Here is a 17,574-nt window from a genome sequence, read left to right as displayed (position 1 = left end):
GCAAATTGGATGAAAACTACGGTTTCTATAAGCGAAAGACCCCAAATCGGGAGGTCGGTTTATATGGGGGCTATACCAAACCATGGACCGACACTCACCATTTTTGGCACACCTCTTCAAGGTCCCAAAATACCTCTAGATTTTCAATTTCGCGCAAATTGGATGAAAACTACGGTTTCTATAAGCGAAAGACCCCAAATCGGGAGGTCGGTTTGTATGGGGGCTATACCAAAACATGGACCGACACTCACCATTTTTGGCACACCTCTTCAAGGTCCCAAAATATCTCTAGATTTTCAATTTCGCGCAAATTGGATGAAAACTACGGTTTCTATAAGCGAAAGACCCCAAATCGGGAGGTCGGTTTATATGGGGGCTATACCAAAACATGGCCCGATATAGCCCATCTTCGAACTTGACCTGCGCGCAGACAAAAGACGATTCTGTGCCAAATTTCAGGACGATAGCTCCATTATTGAATGCTGTAGCGTGATTACAACAGACAGCCAGACAGACAGACAGACGGACAGACGGACATGCTTATATCGTCTTAGAATTTCTCCCTGATCAAGAATATATATACTTTATATAGTCGGAAATCGATATTTCGATGCGTTACAAACGGAATGACAAACTTATTATACCCCGTCACCATTCTATGGTGGTGGGTATAAATATGGGAAATATGAAGCGATAGAAATTTTGATGCAATTGTACAAAAGAGATTTATGATTTTTCAGACGATACATATGTATTCGAGATATAGGACAATTTGAGTAATATTTACAATTTTTGCTACTCAGCAGTGGCGATTTTGCAAGGATAATGGTTAGATCTCGCCAAGATATGTGGTCAAATGTGGGTTGTTATATATTATTTGGTCTAGTCGGGCGACTTGGAACCTTATTTAAAACTCATCCGTTCTGTGGAAATTTTGGCATTGCAGTGTGTAGGATATGGCTTAGATATAGGGAAATCATCACAGAATTTTGTGTAAAGTGTGAGAATTTTGGCCATATTTGTATTCTCTGAGGAAACTATCCAGTCAATTGGAGGAAAATCCTATTGGAAATGGGTCTAAAATATGAAACAGTCTACCATATTTCCCCAACTCTGGTGTACGTATATATGGGAGCTATATACAATATGAACCAATTTTTACTAAATTTGACATGCATAGTTAGAATAATAATTCTGCTATCTATGCGAAATTTCACGTAAATGGGAGTATAACTTCGGTCATATGAGTGCAAATCGGGCGAAAGATATATATCGGACCTATGTCTAAATCTGAACCGATTTCAACCAAATTTGGCACAGTTACCGATACTACTAAACGTACTCCAAATGCGAAATTTGAAGGAAATCACGACAAAACCCTGGATTTTGAGGCCATATAAGTTCAAATCGGACGACACATATATATGGGAGCTATATCTAAATCTGAATCGATTTTGACCATATTTGGCACATATAATAGTATCGTTAAAAGTACCGCTTGTGCAAAATTTGAAGTAAGTCTGGGCAAAACTCTGGCTTTTGAGACACTATAATACAAATCGGGCGAAAGATATATATGTGAGCTATATCTAAATCTGAACCGATTTTAACAAAATTTGACACACTTAAAGATACTATTAAACGTACCCCTTGTGCAAAATTTGAAGTAAATCACGGCAAAACTCTGGCTTTTGTGGCCATATAAGTTCAAATCGGACGAAAGATATATATGGGAGCTATATCTAAATTTGAACCGATTTCATTCAAATTTACCAAGCAATAGTATAATATCAATTCCACCCTCTGTGCAAAATTTCGCGAAGATCGGTAGTAAACTTTGGCCTCTGTGGTCATATGAGTCTAAATCGGACGAAAGATATATATGGGAGCTATATCTAAATCTGAACCGATTTGGCTGATATTTTGCAAGATTTTCGAGATGCATAAAATATTTGGATGTACGGTATTTTAAGAAAAGCCGTTGATAAACACGCTAACTATGACCAAATCGGGGATAAATATATATGGCAGCTATATCTAAATCTGAACCGATTTTTTCCAAAACCAATAGCGATTGTCTCTGTCCCTTGAAACGGCCCTATGCCAAATTTGAGGACGATCGGACTTAAATTACGAGCTGTACTTTGTGCACAAAATTACATATACAGACAGACGGACAGACAGACAGACGGACATCGCTAAATCGTCTCAGAATTTAATTCTAAGCCTATCGGTATACTAAAAGATGGGTCTATGACCACTATTTCTTGGCGTTACATACAAATGCACAAACTTATTATACCCTGTATCACAGTAGTGGTGAAGGGTATAAAAAAGACCGATTAAATATGTATATAATTCAGTTTGACAAAATTTTCTATAGAAATGAAATTTTAACAAAATTTATTATAGAAATAAAATTTTGACAAAGTTTTCTGTAGAAATAAAGTTTTGGCAAAATTTTCCATAGAAATGAAATTTTAACAAAATTTTCTATAGAAATAAAATGTTAACAAAATTTTCTATAGAAATACAATTTTGGTAATTATTTTTGGCTCGAGTGGAAACCATGATTATGAACCGATATGAACCATTGTTTGTGTGAGTTTGGAACGGCTATATAACTATAGACCGATATGGACCAATTTTGGTAAGTTTGTTAGCGGCTATATACTAACACCACGTTCCAAATTTGAACCGGATCGGATGAATTTTGCTCCTCCAAGAGGCTCTGGAGTTCAAATCTGGAAAACGGTTTATATGTGGGCTATATATAGTTATGGACTGATATGGACCAATTCTCGCACGGTTGTTAGAGACCATATACTAACACCATGTATCAAATTTCAGCCTGATCGGATGAAATTTGCTTCTCTTAGAGGCTGCGCAAGCCAAATCTGGGTATCGGTTTATATGGGGGCTATATATAATTATGAACCGATGTGGACCAATTTTAGCATGGTTGTTAGAGACCATATACCAACACCAAGTACCAAATTTCAACCGAATCGGATGAAATTTGTTTCTCTTTGAGGCTCCGCAAGCAAAACCTGGGGATCGGTTTATATGGGGGCTATATATAATTATGGACCGATGTGGACCACTTTTAGCACTTTTAACTTTAGGTTGTTAGAGACTAAATATCAACATCATGTACCAAATTTCAGCCGGATCGGATGAAATTTGTTTCTCTTTGAGGCTCCGCGAGCCAAATCTGGGTATCGGTTTATATGGGGGTATATATAATTATGGACCGATGTGGACCAATTTTAGCATGGTTGTTAGAGACCATATACCAACACCATGTACCAAATTTCAGCAGGATCGAATGAAATTTGCTTCTCTTTGAGGCTCCGCAAGCCAAATCTGAGAGTCCGTTTATATTGGGGCTATACGCAAAAGTGGACCGATATGGCCCAGTTGCAATGTGTCAAGTTCCAAGTCGATAGCTTGTTTCGTTCGGAACTTAGCGTGATTTCAACAGACGGACGGACGGATGGACGGACATGCTTAGATCGACCCCGAATTTCATCATGACCCAGAATATATATACTTTATGGGGTCTTGGAGCAATATCTCGATGTGTTACAAACGGAATGACAAAGTTAATATACCCCCCATCCTATGGTGGAGGGTATAATAATATTTGATTTGAACTCTGTCCATTTCGTTTATATCAAGCACTGTTCTTTTCTGACTTTAAGTCTTTTATAAGACACGCTTTACAGTTTCGTAGTAAAAATTTAATATAGTTGTATGTAATATTGTACACCTTTTCGGGATATTCCGAACGTATCTGGAATATATGTAAAAAAAAAATGGTGTCGGTCGAAGCAGGGATCGAACCCAGGACCCTTGGCATGCAAGGCGGACGTACCAACCACTGCTCCACGTCGCCAACAAATGTATGTTTAACAATGTTATGTTTTTAACGGCTCGTGGGCGCCACAAGCTATGCTATACAAATATAACTTATAACGATAATTATCTCTTGATGACCATAACAGCTACGTAGCCCAGTGGATAGCGTGCTGGCTTACAAACTGTGTGGTCGGTCCGCTGTTCGAATCCCCGTCCGGCAAAAGGTTAAATTTAAAAAAATTATAAAATTGAATAATTTCTTCTACAATGTTTGTATTAGAGAAAAAGTGCTAAGAACTAAAAAAAATCGTGGAAGTGAGAACGATGTGAGGGGATATAAAAGGGTGGTTAAAATTAAAGGGCCGATGTTGATTTTGAATAAAACACAAAACATTTAGGAAATTATTGTAATTTTATTTTATTATGATATATTGGTATTACTCAATTATGTATGGAACAAAATATCGGCCAAATGGGCGCCGCGACCTTGGTGGCACACCTTCATCCGATGGTCCAAATTTTCTATGACGCTGAGGCATAATGGAGGTTCTATGCCGTTAATGTGCTTAATTATCTCATCCTTTAGCTCTTGAATTGTTGCTGGCTTATCGACGTACACCTTTTCTTTCAAATTACCCCAAAGAAAAAAGTCCAACGGTGTTAAATCACATGATCTTGGCGGCCAATTGACATCGCCATTACGTGAGATAACACGGCCATTGAATTTGTTGCGCAAAAGAGCCATTGTTTCGTTAGCTGTGTGGCAAGTGGCACCGTCCTGCTGAAACCACATATCGTCCACATCCATATCTTCCAATTGGGGCCATAAAAAGTTCATTATCATCTCACGATAGCGAACACCATTCACAGTAACTGCCTGACCGGCACAATTTTGGAAAAAATACGGCCCGATGATGCCGCCAGCCCATAAACCGCACCAAACAGTCACTCATTGGTTTTTCGACAATCACTCTTGGATCCTCATTCGCCCAAATGCGGCAATTCTATTTATTGACGAATCCACTGAGGTGAAAATGTGCCTCATCACTGAAGATGACTTTCTTCGAAAATTGATCATCCACTGTTGCCATTTCTTGGAACCATTTAACACGTTGTTGGATTGTGTATCTCTCCATGGTTCAAATTGAGTAAGTCTGAAATAGAGAAATGTCAAATAAAATTCGGAAAAAAAAACTTGGCGTTTAGGTGTGGTTCACATTCAACATCGGCCCTTACAATTTAACCACCCTATACAATTAGGCAGAAAAAAATTTTGAGCACAATCTTCTTTGGGAGAAAATTCTTCTAAGCATATAATATTTTTGGTTTCAAAATTCTTCCAAGCATATTATATGTTCACATAATAATAATAACATATAGTTTTTTGGAAGACAACATTATTGAATTTGGATGGAAAAATACAAAATGTTTAGAACTTAGACTACCCAAACATATTATATATTGGAAGAAATTAAATATATAAATGTTTGGGCAATACCCAAAAATTTATATGCTTGTGTTTGGGATTATATGTTACAGAAGCGATTTTTTGAGGGTGCAAACTTATTGGAAAACACATCATCTTTCACACAAACAAACAAAATTATAATGTCTGTTCGAAAGTTGCAGAATTATTTCCAAAAAAGTGATTTGGAATCACTGTGAGATGGCCCTTGAGTTCTAGCAGTCAATCGAAGACGTAAGTTTTTAGCTCACCCTTTTGGCAAGTAAATCCGATCATTTTGTGTGTTCACAAACTGCTCTCATTCGGTAACTGGCCTCTTCCGTGCAAACAACGCAACTCTTTGGCTCTTTTTAGTCTTTTGTTTGTGTACAGATGAGCTCTTGCACTTTTTGGATTTTCAATGGTTTTAGTCCAAGCTAAGTTTTTAATATTTGCTGTATCTCTCCCCGCACGAAATGTTCAGCTGGCGAGTATCTTTTATACCACTGTGGCACGGTTTTTGATCAATTCTGGGCTTCACTTTTCGCAAATATAAAGCAATCACAATACCACGCTTGAGTGCCTTCACGAATAAATTTATTTTTGCATGGTACACCCAGAAAAAAGTGCCTTCGAAACTAAAGGAAAAAATTTTCATCAATATAATTTATCCATTTTATTTCCATTAAGGTAAATTTTTGTGAAAAATAATAAAATTTATTCGTTTCAGTAAAAAAATCCTAAACTGTAAGCAGTTAGGAATAGTTCATTAACTAGAATAAGGCATGGAATTTTACTCATACTATTTTCTTCGCTGGGTATAAGAATTTACTACTGAAAAAGAAAATTTTATTCACCGATAACAAAGCATTCGTAAAAATAAACAAAAACCGAACTAAAACCAAGTTTCCTCAAAATTAGTAAAATTTCTTATAAAATGATAATTGCGACTTCCTTTATAATAGAAAGTTTTTCATACATACGAACAACACTTGGCATAGAAAAATATTTTAGTTCATTCGTACTAAGAAGTATGCAATCCTTTCAAAACTTAAGGAAACACACTTGTTAGAATATACGAAATTTTCCTAAATTTCTATTGTCTACCTGTAATCGATACCTGTCATCGTAATCGATGTGTTTGCGCGTGGGTGTAATCGATATATTTGCGCGTCGGTTGTTTTTTTAGTTGGAATCGCGTTGTTTTGGTATACGGAGAGATTGTTAAAAAATAATATGGTAAAATAATATAATAAATAACAAATAAAATATATAAAATATTTGTTATTTTAAATTAGTGAGAAAAATTTTCGTTTTTTTAAATAAATCTATCAATGTTCGTGATAGTGTATAAAGAAAGAAAACACCAGCAGAATAACAACCCTTTCATTTGTCTTCATTTTGGAATCTTCAATTATCAGGTAATATTCAGTGACGCTAACCTTTTGCAACAAAAATGTTTTATGATTTTTTATATTTGTAGGTATTGAAATTGTAAAAGGAGGACAAAATCGTTAGGCAGCAACTTATTAAAAGTGAAAAGTACAAGAAGAAGAAAAAGTGCGTTTTACAGTTGATAATATCACACGGAAATTGGAAATAGTGGAATAATAAACTAATATTTCAAAGAGATTCGATGCTGTTGATTCTTAATAAATATATTCAATATATTAATAAAACATGTCTTTTATTGAAGATAAAATTGCTTATAGAAATAAATAAAATTGTATTTAAAAACGAAGGTAAGCAGTTCTAATTATGAAGTAAAAGTTTTACCACAAATGTGTAAGATTTGTCGAAATGAATGAAAAAATTTCAATAAAATCATTCCATATATGAATTCAAATTAGTTAAAATTTTTCATTCTGTAGTATAGTGGTATATAAATATAGGAAAATGTTAACTAATATATGGAATGCATTATTCCTAATTTCTACGAAAATCACATCGTTCAAACAAATAAAAATGTCTTTGGCGCTATACGAAGTTCAACTTTCTTCACAATGAGTTCATTTTAACTTAAAGAAGGGGTCACTTTTTTCTGGGTGTATGTATCAAAATGGTTTTGTAAGCTTTTAGATAGATAATAAAATAAACCTTCACAGAAACATCTGTCAGTCATCGGACAGTGGTTCACAAATGATACCAACTTGTGGTTGAATGCAATTTGCATTTTCATATTATAAGATATGGACCAATTTTTTTTTCAGAGCATATACTGACATCATATACCAAATTTCGATCGGATCGGAAGCAATTTGGTTTTCCAGAAAGTTCCAGAAGTCAAGTCTGGAGATCGGTATATATGGGGGCATAACTAAAAGTGCTTCGATATAGCCCATTGACTATATCATACGGACCTACATCAGTGACAAGAACTTGTGTCAAGTTTCTAGCCGATTGTTTTCGTTCGGTTAGTTAAAGTTGTATCATCAGACGGACAGACCGGTCTCAGGTTGGAGTATGAAACTAATACGATGAAGGGTATAAAAAGGTTTACCATATGCAGGAGGTTTTTAGGGGGGCAACTTTGGGTTCCACGTCAATTTTGTTTTGAGTAACTTCAATGTGAGAGTTTTAGTTAATCCGTTATTATATTCATCTTTTTTCAGTTCTACTCTTCTTCGTAATATTGGGAATTTGCAGTATTTCAGCATTACCTCCTAACAGGAAGAATAATACTTTACACCATAGACACAATGCAACATTTACAGCAACTCAACCAATCTACAGGCCCACAAATATGACATACCCACATCCAATTCCTGCTTATATAGCCATCAATAATACCCAATTTCCAAATCAATGGTCTCAACCTGGTTACCAACACCTCAATCGTACTACCGTACAAAATCAATGGAATCAACCCGGATTGTTGACTTTAAATCGTACTCAGTTTCCAAATCCCTGGAATCCACCGATTGTTACCTATCCCACGAATGCTAGTAAAATGCTAAATCAATATCCTTCAAATGGTTATGGTGGACCTTTTAATAAGACCTTCACTTTGGCAAATCTTACATATCCTGGGAATGGCAATATTTCCTATTTACAAAATCGTACATACTATAATGGTGGCTATCGTATGGCAGCGTATAAATCCGCTTCAGGTTATAAAGCACCTCAAACACAATGGAATGGAATCTTGAATCAGACACAAGGACAATGGCATCAGTACAGTCACAATGCTGGTCAACAGCCCTATAGAAGTAGACCACTGCAATCCAATCAATGGCCCCAACAAAATCACAACCAATATTTGCCCCATCCAAATGGAAATGCCAATCAATCTTCTGGACCTTATACCAATCCTAGCAATTCTCATTTATATCCAATACTTCGAAATTCGGGAAATTCTAATCCTCAAAAGCCAATGAATTCGGGCCATTCCGCATCGGAATTACCAAGTGGTGGTAACCAAAATCATTTGTATCCACCATTGCCTACACAGCGTCCACAGATGCCTAAACAACCCACCGCTCCCGCGTCACAACCATATTCAGCACCATCTCAAGTGACAAACAAGCCCACTCCCCCTCAACCCCAGGTGCCACAGCTACCTAGTCCAGCAAATGGTCAAAGCGGTACTCCTTTGACTCCTTCTAAACCTCAAGGTCCTATAAACTGGCAAACTGCTGGACCTGCCGCTTTGAGCTATGCTAACCCAGGCCCTCAACATCAAGCTTTACCAAACACTGGGCAAAAAAATAGTAAAGTTAGCCCCTATGCTAATATGGTCTACTGAGGTAAAGGATTTCTTTTGACATGTTAAGGGAGTTACATCCGTAGTATGACAATAAATTCTTATATAACAAAATATAATTTACACTGAAAAAATATATTCATAAATAGTTATGTCCTGAGAAGTAAAATAAATCTCCCAAAATATTACGTTCGTTTTCTAATTTCAAATATACAGCCCCAGAAAAAAATTGGAAGTCGTTCTAAGAGCACAACTTTAAGAGCACTTCAAAAAATATGCTCCCAAATATATTCTTTAATTTAACTGGACAGGATGTTCTAGTAATTCAATATCTTATAACTCACTGTTTTCATACCCAGCAAAAAAAAGCACTTCCAAATATGTCCTCCCAAAGATGTTCTTTATTTTAAATGCACAGGAATTTCATTTGAGTCGATTTTTTAACTGGATTTTTTTTTTCATATTTTTCATATGGGAAATTTTAACTTGTTTTGTTTCCAATGGGCTAAAAACTGATTAACAAGTTGACTGATAAGTCCCCGGTCTAACAAAGAAAAACACATTTTTTGTCAAAATTCGTTTTTATTATTCAACATAGTTCCCTTCAAGAGCGATACAACGATTATAAGGACCTTCCAATTTTTTGATACCATTTTGGTAGTACTTCTTCGGTTTTGCCTGAAAATAGGCCTCAGTTTCGGCGATCACCTCTTCATTGTTGCCAAATTTTTTCCCTGCGAGCATCCTTTTGAGGTTTGAGAACAAGAAAAAGTCGCTGGGGCCAGGTCTGGAGAATACGGTGGGTGGGGAAGCAATTCGAAGCCCAATTCATGAATTTTTGCCATCGTTCTCAATGACTTGTGGCATGGTGCGTTGTCTTGGTGGAACAACACTTTTTTCTTCTTCATATGGGGCCGTTTTGCCGCGATTTCGACCTTCAAACGCTCCAATAACGCCATATAATAGTAACTGTTAATGGTTTTTCCCTTCTTAAGATAATCGATAAAAATTATTCCATGCGCATCCCAACAAACAGAGGCCATTACTTTGCCAGCGGACTTTTGAGTCTTTCCACGCTTCGGAGACGGTTCGCCGGTCGCTGTCCTCTCAGCCGACTGTCCATTGGACTCAGGAGTGTAGTGATGGAGTAATGTTTCATCCATTGTCACATATCGATGGAAAAACTCGAGTGTATTACGAGTTAACAGCTGCAAACACCACTCGGAATCAACAACACGTTGTTTTTTTTGGTGAAATGTGAGCTCGCGGGGCACCCATTTTGCACAGAGCTTCCGCATATCGAAATATTGATGAATGATATGACCAACACGTTCCTTTGATATATTTAAGGTCTCTACTAAATATCTCTATCAACTTCATTTTACTGTCATTCAAAATCATTTTGTGGATTTTTTTGCTGTTTTCGTCGGTAACCACCTCTTTCGGGCGTCCACTGCGTTCACCGTCCTCCGTGCTCATTTCACCACGCTTGAATTTTGCATACCAATAAATTATTGTTGATTTCCCTGGGGCAGAGTCCGGAAACTCATTATCAAGCCAAGTTTTTGCTTCCACCGTATTTTTTCCCTTCAGAAAACAGTATTTTATCAAAACACGAAATTCCTTTTTTTCCATTTTTTTCACAATAACAAAAGTTGCTTCACAAAAGACGCTCTATCTCACAAACTAATTGACTTACAGACGTCAAATTTTGACACGAATCATAAAAATAATATACATTTAATACTACCAACGCCATCTATGTGTCAGACCGGGGACTTATCAGCCAACCTGTTATATTGGTTATACAAAATTTTACTAATTTTTGCAGATGAGCTTATGTTTTTAATTTTTTATGAGGGACTTTAATATAAATTGCGGATTTTTAGGGACGAAAGCGTCCTATCTTGGGTACAATAGGCAGTCAACACTCGCTCTAGTTGGGTCGCAGCATGTCCTCGAAATTTTTTCCATTGAGAATATGTAGAAAGATGACACACTCATTTTAAGAAAAAGTGTCATGAATGTTCACAAAGGATAAATAACAACTAATCGCATTTATAGCAGTATTTTATATAGAATTATATTATAACTTTATTTCAATTTAGATCCTCATTAATCTAAGAAAAGCTATCCTTCAATTTCAATATGCATATGAGTGTTACCGTTCTGTTACCTATCTAAGCGTTGACACTCTTGAGCCACTAAATTTCACGATTTCAAGAACGACGTTTTTTTTTGGGTTGACCATGAAAATAATTCTTTGAGTAACCCTGTGGTCATAGTGGAGTAATACACCTCACTTATTTTTATAGCACTAGCATATGATAGATGGCGCTAACGAAATTAATAGGTTTGATGCACCCTGTTCTATAATAATAAGGTAACATAATGACTTAGAATAACTGTTGTGCAGCTATCAGATCATAGATGGCGGTAAATGTCGTACAGAAATGGATGGTTGCGAACAGAAAAAAACTGATGGCGTTAAAAAGAAGCGCTGGGGGAAAAAATAATAAGAGTTTTAAGTTTTAAGAAATACGCTTTCAAAGGGAGAGTTTAATTTTTATACCCTCCACCATAACTTTGTCATTCCGTTTGTAACACATCGAAATATTGCTCTAAGACCCCATAAAGTATATGTATTCTGGGTCGTGGTGAAATTCTGTGTCGATCTATTCATGTTAGTCCGTCTGTTGAAATCACGCTAACTTCCGAACGAAACAAGCTATCGACTTGAAACTTCGCACAAGTAGTTGTTATTGATGTAGGTCGGATGGTATTGCAAATGGGCCATATCGGTCTAGTTTTACGTATAGCCCCCATATAAACGGACCCCAAAATTTAGCTTGCAGACCCTCTAAGAGAAGCAAATTTCATCCGATCTGGCTGAAATTTGGTACATGGTGTTAGTATATGATCTCTAACAACCATGCAAGAATTGGTCCATATCGGTCCATAATTATATATAGGCCCTATATAAACCGATTCCCAGATTTGTCCTCCGGAGCCTCTTGGAGGAGCAAAATTCATCCGATCCGGTTGAAATTTGGTACGTGGTGTTAGTTTATGATCTCTAACAACCATGCAAGAATTGGTCCATATCGGTCCATAATTATATATAGCCCCCATATAAACCGTTCTCCAGATTTGTCCTCCGGAGACTCTTGGAGGAGCAAAATTTATCCGATCCGGTTGAAATTTGGAACGTGGTGTTAGTATATGGCCGCTAATAACCATGCCAAAATTGGTCCATATAGGTCTATAGTTATATATAGCCGATCCTCAATCACACATAAATTGGTCCATATCAGTTCATAATCATGGTTGCCACTCGAGCCAAAAATAATCTACCAAAATTTTATTTCTATAGAAAATTTTGTCAAAATTTTATTTTTATGGAAAATTTTGTCAAAATTTTATTCCTATAGAGAATTTTGTCAAATTTTATTTCTATAGAAAATTTTGTCAAAATTTTATTTGGATAGAAAATTTTGACAAAATTTTATTTCTATAGAAAATTTTGTAAAAATTTTATTTCTATAGAAAATTTTGTAAAAATTTTATTTCTATAGAAAATTTTGTCCAAATTTTACTTCTATAGAAAATCTTGACAAAATTTTATTTCTATATAAACTTTTATCAAAATTTTATTTCTATAGAAAATGTTGTCAAACTCAAACTTACGTATTTAATCGGCCTTTTTATACCCACCACCAAGAATGGTGACGGTGGTATAATAAGTTTGTCATTCCGTTGGTAACACATCGAAATATCGATTTCTGACTATATTAAGTATATATATTCTTGATCAGGGAGAAGTTCTAAGACGATATAACGATGTCCGTCTGGCTGGCTGTCTGTCTATCTGTCTGTCTGTTGTAATCACGCTAGTCTTCAATAATAAAGCAATCGTGCTGAAATTTTGCACAAACTCGTATTTTGTCTGCAGGCAGGTCAAGTTCGAAGATGAGCTATATCGGTCCAGGTTTTGATATAGTCCCCATATAAACCGACCTCCCGATTTAGGGTCTTGTGCTTATAGAAATCGAAGTTTTTATCCAATTTGCCTGAAATTTGAAATCTAGAGGTATTTTATGACCATAAAGAGGTGTGCCAAAAATGGCGAGTATCGGTCCATGTTTTGGTATAGCCCCCATATAGACCGATCTCCCGATTTACTTCTTGGGCTTATGGAAACCGCAGTTTTTATTCAATTTACCTGAAATTGGAAATCTAGAGATTGTAGGACCACAAATACGTGTGCAAAAAATTGTGAGTATCGGTCCATATTTTGGTATAGCCCCAATATAGATCGATCTCCCGATTATATTTCTTGGGCTTATAGAAACCGCAGTTTTTATCCAATTTACCTGAAACTGGAAATCGGGAGGTACTTTAGAACCGTAAAGAGGTGTGGTGAGCATCGGTCCATATTTTGGTATGGTCCCCATATAAACCGACCTCCCGATTTGGGGTCTTGGGCTTATAGAAACCGTAGTTTTTATCCAATTTGCCTGAAATTGAAAATCTAGAGGTACTTGAGGACCATCAAAAGGTGTGCCGAAAATGGTCCGTATCGTTCCATGTTTTGGTATAGCCCCCATATAGACCGATCTCCCGATTTTACATCTTGGGTTTATATTTATACGCATTTAATCGGCCTTTTTATACCCTTCACCACTACTGTGGTGAAGTTTGTGCATTTGTATGTAACGCCAAGAAATAGTGGTCATAGACCCATCTTTTAGTATACCGATCGGCTTAGAATTAAATTCTGAGTCGATTTAGCGATGTCCGTCTGTCTGTCCGTCTGTCTGTATATCTAATTTTGTGCACAAAGTACAGCTCGCAATTGAAGTCCGATCGTCCTCAAATTTGGCATAGGGCCGTTTCTTGGGGCAGAGACAATCGCTATTGGTTTTGGAAAAAATAGATTCAGATTTAGATATAGCTGCCATATATATTTATCCCCGATTTGGTCATAGTTAGCGTGTTTATCAACCGATTTTCTTGAAATACCGTACATCCAAATATTTTATGAATCTCGAAAATCTTGCAAAATATCAGCCAAATCGGTTAAGATTTAGATATAGCTCCCATATATATATATATCTTTTGTCCGATTTAGACTCATATGACCACAGAGGCCAAAGTTTACTACCGATCTTCGTGAAATTTTGCACAGAGGGTAGAATTGACATTCCACCACTGCTTGGCAAATTTGATTGAAATCGGTTCAAATTTAGATATAGCTCCCATATATATCTTTCGTCCGATTTGAACTTATATGGCCACAAAAGCCAGAGTTTTGCCGTGATTTGCTTCAAATTTTGCACATTACCACATATCAACTAACATACCTTGCAATTAAGAAGACGGTGTTAGGAAGTTTAAAGATACCTTGCCATCGGCAAGTGATACCGCAACCCAAGTAATTCGATTGTGGATGACGGTCTTCAGTATAAGTTTCTACGCAATCCATGGGGTGGAGGGTACACTGAAAAAACAGTGAACCCTTTTCCATTGCAAAATGAACTAAACTGTAGTAATATTGACCATGATTTAGCCCTTAAGATTTTTTTCAACTTGTCTAGTTTATAATTCTCTTAAATTTTAGTTAATCTATAACATTGTATTTTAGTTCAGTTTTTAGTTTTTACAAAACTATAAGATTTATATACCCCTACCAAGTTAAAAGTCAGTATTTTTTTGGTTTACTTGCTTATTTTTTGGGAAACCCGATAATAAAAATTGGTTAACAGTCTCTTTAAAATGTCGACGACTAAACTATTTTTAAATCAATCATTCCACAGTACAGAGAAATTAAATAATTAAAGGAACAACAAACCGTTTTACTATTATGAACATTTTCATACATTAAAATTAAACTTTCTTTAAGCAAAAGTACTTTATTATAAAAACTTATGATGAAAGTTCTTAATACAATGTTTTTTGTGAATAAAAATGATGGCCTCGTGGAACAGAGAGTAGTTCCTTTGAACTCGCTGTTTGGACATTTTGACTTATCCTTTTTTTATTCATCGTAGGTAATTTTTTCACATATCTTGCTGGAAAAAATGGAAGCAATAATGAAAATTGTTAAAATTTAACACCATGTAATGAAATATAGTTTTTTAATTCATCATTTTAGCTTGTAACTTACCATATTTGGAGGCATTTTATCAAATGGTGTAAGGAATTCAACTTTTCTTTGGAAAACGTATCTCATAAAATTTATACCTGAAACAATTAGAGAAATAATGAAGTATTCTATATAAACTCATAAAACTGTGTTGTTATCGATGTGAAGGATATAATAAAATAAATATTCTAGTTGAAAGAAAGCCAAAGTTTTAATATAAAACTTACCAATTCTCTATTAAATTGTACGCTGAGGGGAAATATAAAAAGTTGTCCAAATTTATTTGGGTTACTCTGAAATTAAATATTTATTTTTTACATTAAATACAATTATTAAATAGGTTTCTAAAAAATCTAATGGAAAAAATAATAATATGAATAAACAACCAAATATTCTGGTTAACCATAGACAGTCATCATTCGTCAAAATGAGGACATTTCATTTTCGATTTAAAATGCATTTTAGTCTATTGGGAAATGGTTAATTTAAATTATACTAATTCGACCGTTTTATGATCTTTTTTGTTTTATACTAATTAAAACCAAATTGAATAAGAAAATAAATTCAAGTTTCGCTCACGATGAAAATTATTGCGTCTTGAAATGAGCCGTAGTGAAAATGACGAAGGATAACGTTAATGTACAAAAAATAAGGATGACTGTCCAGGGTTAAAAGAATGTCAAAGAATCCTGACCAATTCACTATTAAATTACAAGCAAAGGAGTACTAAAAATTTTTCCAAATGTTTAAGGGGTTATTCTGAAATTAAATATTTGTTTTTTACATTAAAAATATTACATTGGTTTAAAAGAAATTTTTTAAAAAAATACTAAAATAAGGTATTAAAAACCTGTAATTTTGATGATAAAAATGTAAATATTCTAGTTGAAAGAAAGCCAATTTGTAAAAGAAAACTTACCAATTCTCTATTTTTTAAATTTGTTCGAATCCATCTGAAGTTGCTTTGAAATTAAATATTGCTTTTACAACAAAGAAAAACATTAAACTGGTATCCAAAAAAATTAATTAACAAATAATAATATACATAAAAAATATTATTTTTAAAAGAAAGCCATATTAAAAAAATACTTACCAATTTATGACTAAACTATACGCTGAGATATTACAAAAAATTTCTAAATTCATCTTGAATTGAATATTAAGTTTTTTACATTGAATAATAAAAATTTCAATACACTTTCAATTTCAACATATTTCCCTAAATATTCTTAATAACTTTGTTCTAAACTACCCTTAAAATATTAATAACTTTCATTTAAAAGGTTTAATAAACAAACACCAATATATGTCTCAAAAATACAAAATATTCCATGCCTTTATATTTCCTTGTTGCATACCTGCTTAAAAGATGCAACAACCCACGCCAACGCCAACTATACAACTGAAGCATGCCAAACAAAACCAAGCAAAGCCAAAACATTCCTACAACAACAAAAGCACATGTGCCTTTATTGAATACAACACCTCATCCAGTCAAATAAACCATCCGCGAATAACAAACACACACTCACACAAACCACTAAATGAACAAAAATAAAAACAACCCCACGCTCATGTATACACAACAAAACTCAAGTAACATCATCTTTACATTAATCACATTCCACTATGCCGATAAAGATCTCTGTACTATGCATTAGTTCATCGCATCTGCTGACAATTTACTCTAAGAATAATATTCGTAAAGGCACACCAGTTTATGAACGATGAAACGTTTAACTTAAAATTTGCAAAATTTTCATGAAATGTTATCTACCATTTTTGACGAAAATGTCTATAAATTTAATTACATTTGAACTAAAGATATTTCATTGGGTAATTTTTTACCAACAATTATTAACTATAGGAATTGTCAGCAAGAAATTGCTATCCACTTTCAAGTTAATTTTTCGAAAAAAAATATTTTCTCATACAAAAAAATCTTATAGTAAATTGCACTTATTATTTAGAAAATACTTTACATTTCACAAGTAGTTTTATAGCATGACAAACGAATTTTTAACTACCAGTTAAGAAATTTTTTAAGGAAATTTCCATCGTATTTTGTAGGCCATGAACTAAACGATTGCTACTTAGAATTTGTAAAATTTCCTTTCGAGTAGTTAATTTTCGTTGAAGATACGAAAAATGAACTAAAATTCTAGAAAATTCTTGTAATAAATTATTGTAAAAATTTTCTTAAATTTACGAGATACTTTTTTTTCTGTGTACATAAGCTTCGGCCTGGCCGAACTTACGGCCGTATATACTCGTTCAAAATTAAATAAATAACTTTGAAGCAAAATACAAATATAAATGATAAATTTAGTTGCTAAAATACTAACACTGGTATAGCCTTTTACTTCCCACTCAAATGAATAAAAAACACAACATTTTGTATATTTGGTTTCATTTTATTTG

General features: G+C 34.6%; 1 protein-coding gene across 1 annotated transcript; it reads left to right on the top strand.

Moving 5' to 3' along the window:
- Positions 1 to 2,630: 2,630 nt before the first annotated feature.
- Positions 2,631 to 9,196, top strand: LOC142234719 (uncharacterized). The gene is made up of 2 exons (XM_075305888.1): positions 2,631 to 2,650; positions 7,918 to 9,196. The coding sequence occupies exon 2, from the start codon at positions 8,049 to 8,051 to the stop codon at positions 9,048 to 9,050; it is 1,002 nt and encodes a 333-aa protein (XP_075162003.1). The 5' UTR covers positions 2,631 to 2,650; positions 7,918 to 8,048; the 3' UTR covers positions 9,051 to 9,196.
- The last annotated feature ends 8,378 nt before the right edge of the window (positions 9,197 to 17,574 follow it).

Source organism: Haematobia irritans, chromosome 4 (assembly GCF_050003625.1).
Source record: "Haematobia irritans isolate KBUSLIRL chromosome 4, ASM5000362v1, whole genome shotgun sequence".
In the NCBI taxonomy this organism is placed as follows: domain Eukaryota; kingdom Metazoa; phylum Arthropoda; class Insecta; order Diptera; family Muscidae; genus Haematobia; species Haematobia irritans.
Note: the sequence above shows the minus strand (reverse complement) of the source record. Positions and strands in the feature narration are given on the sequence as shown.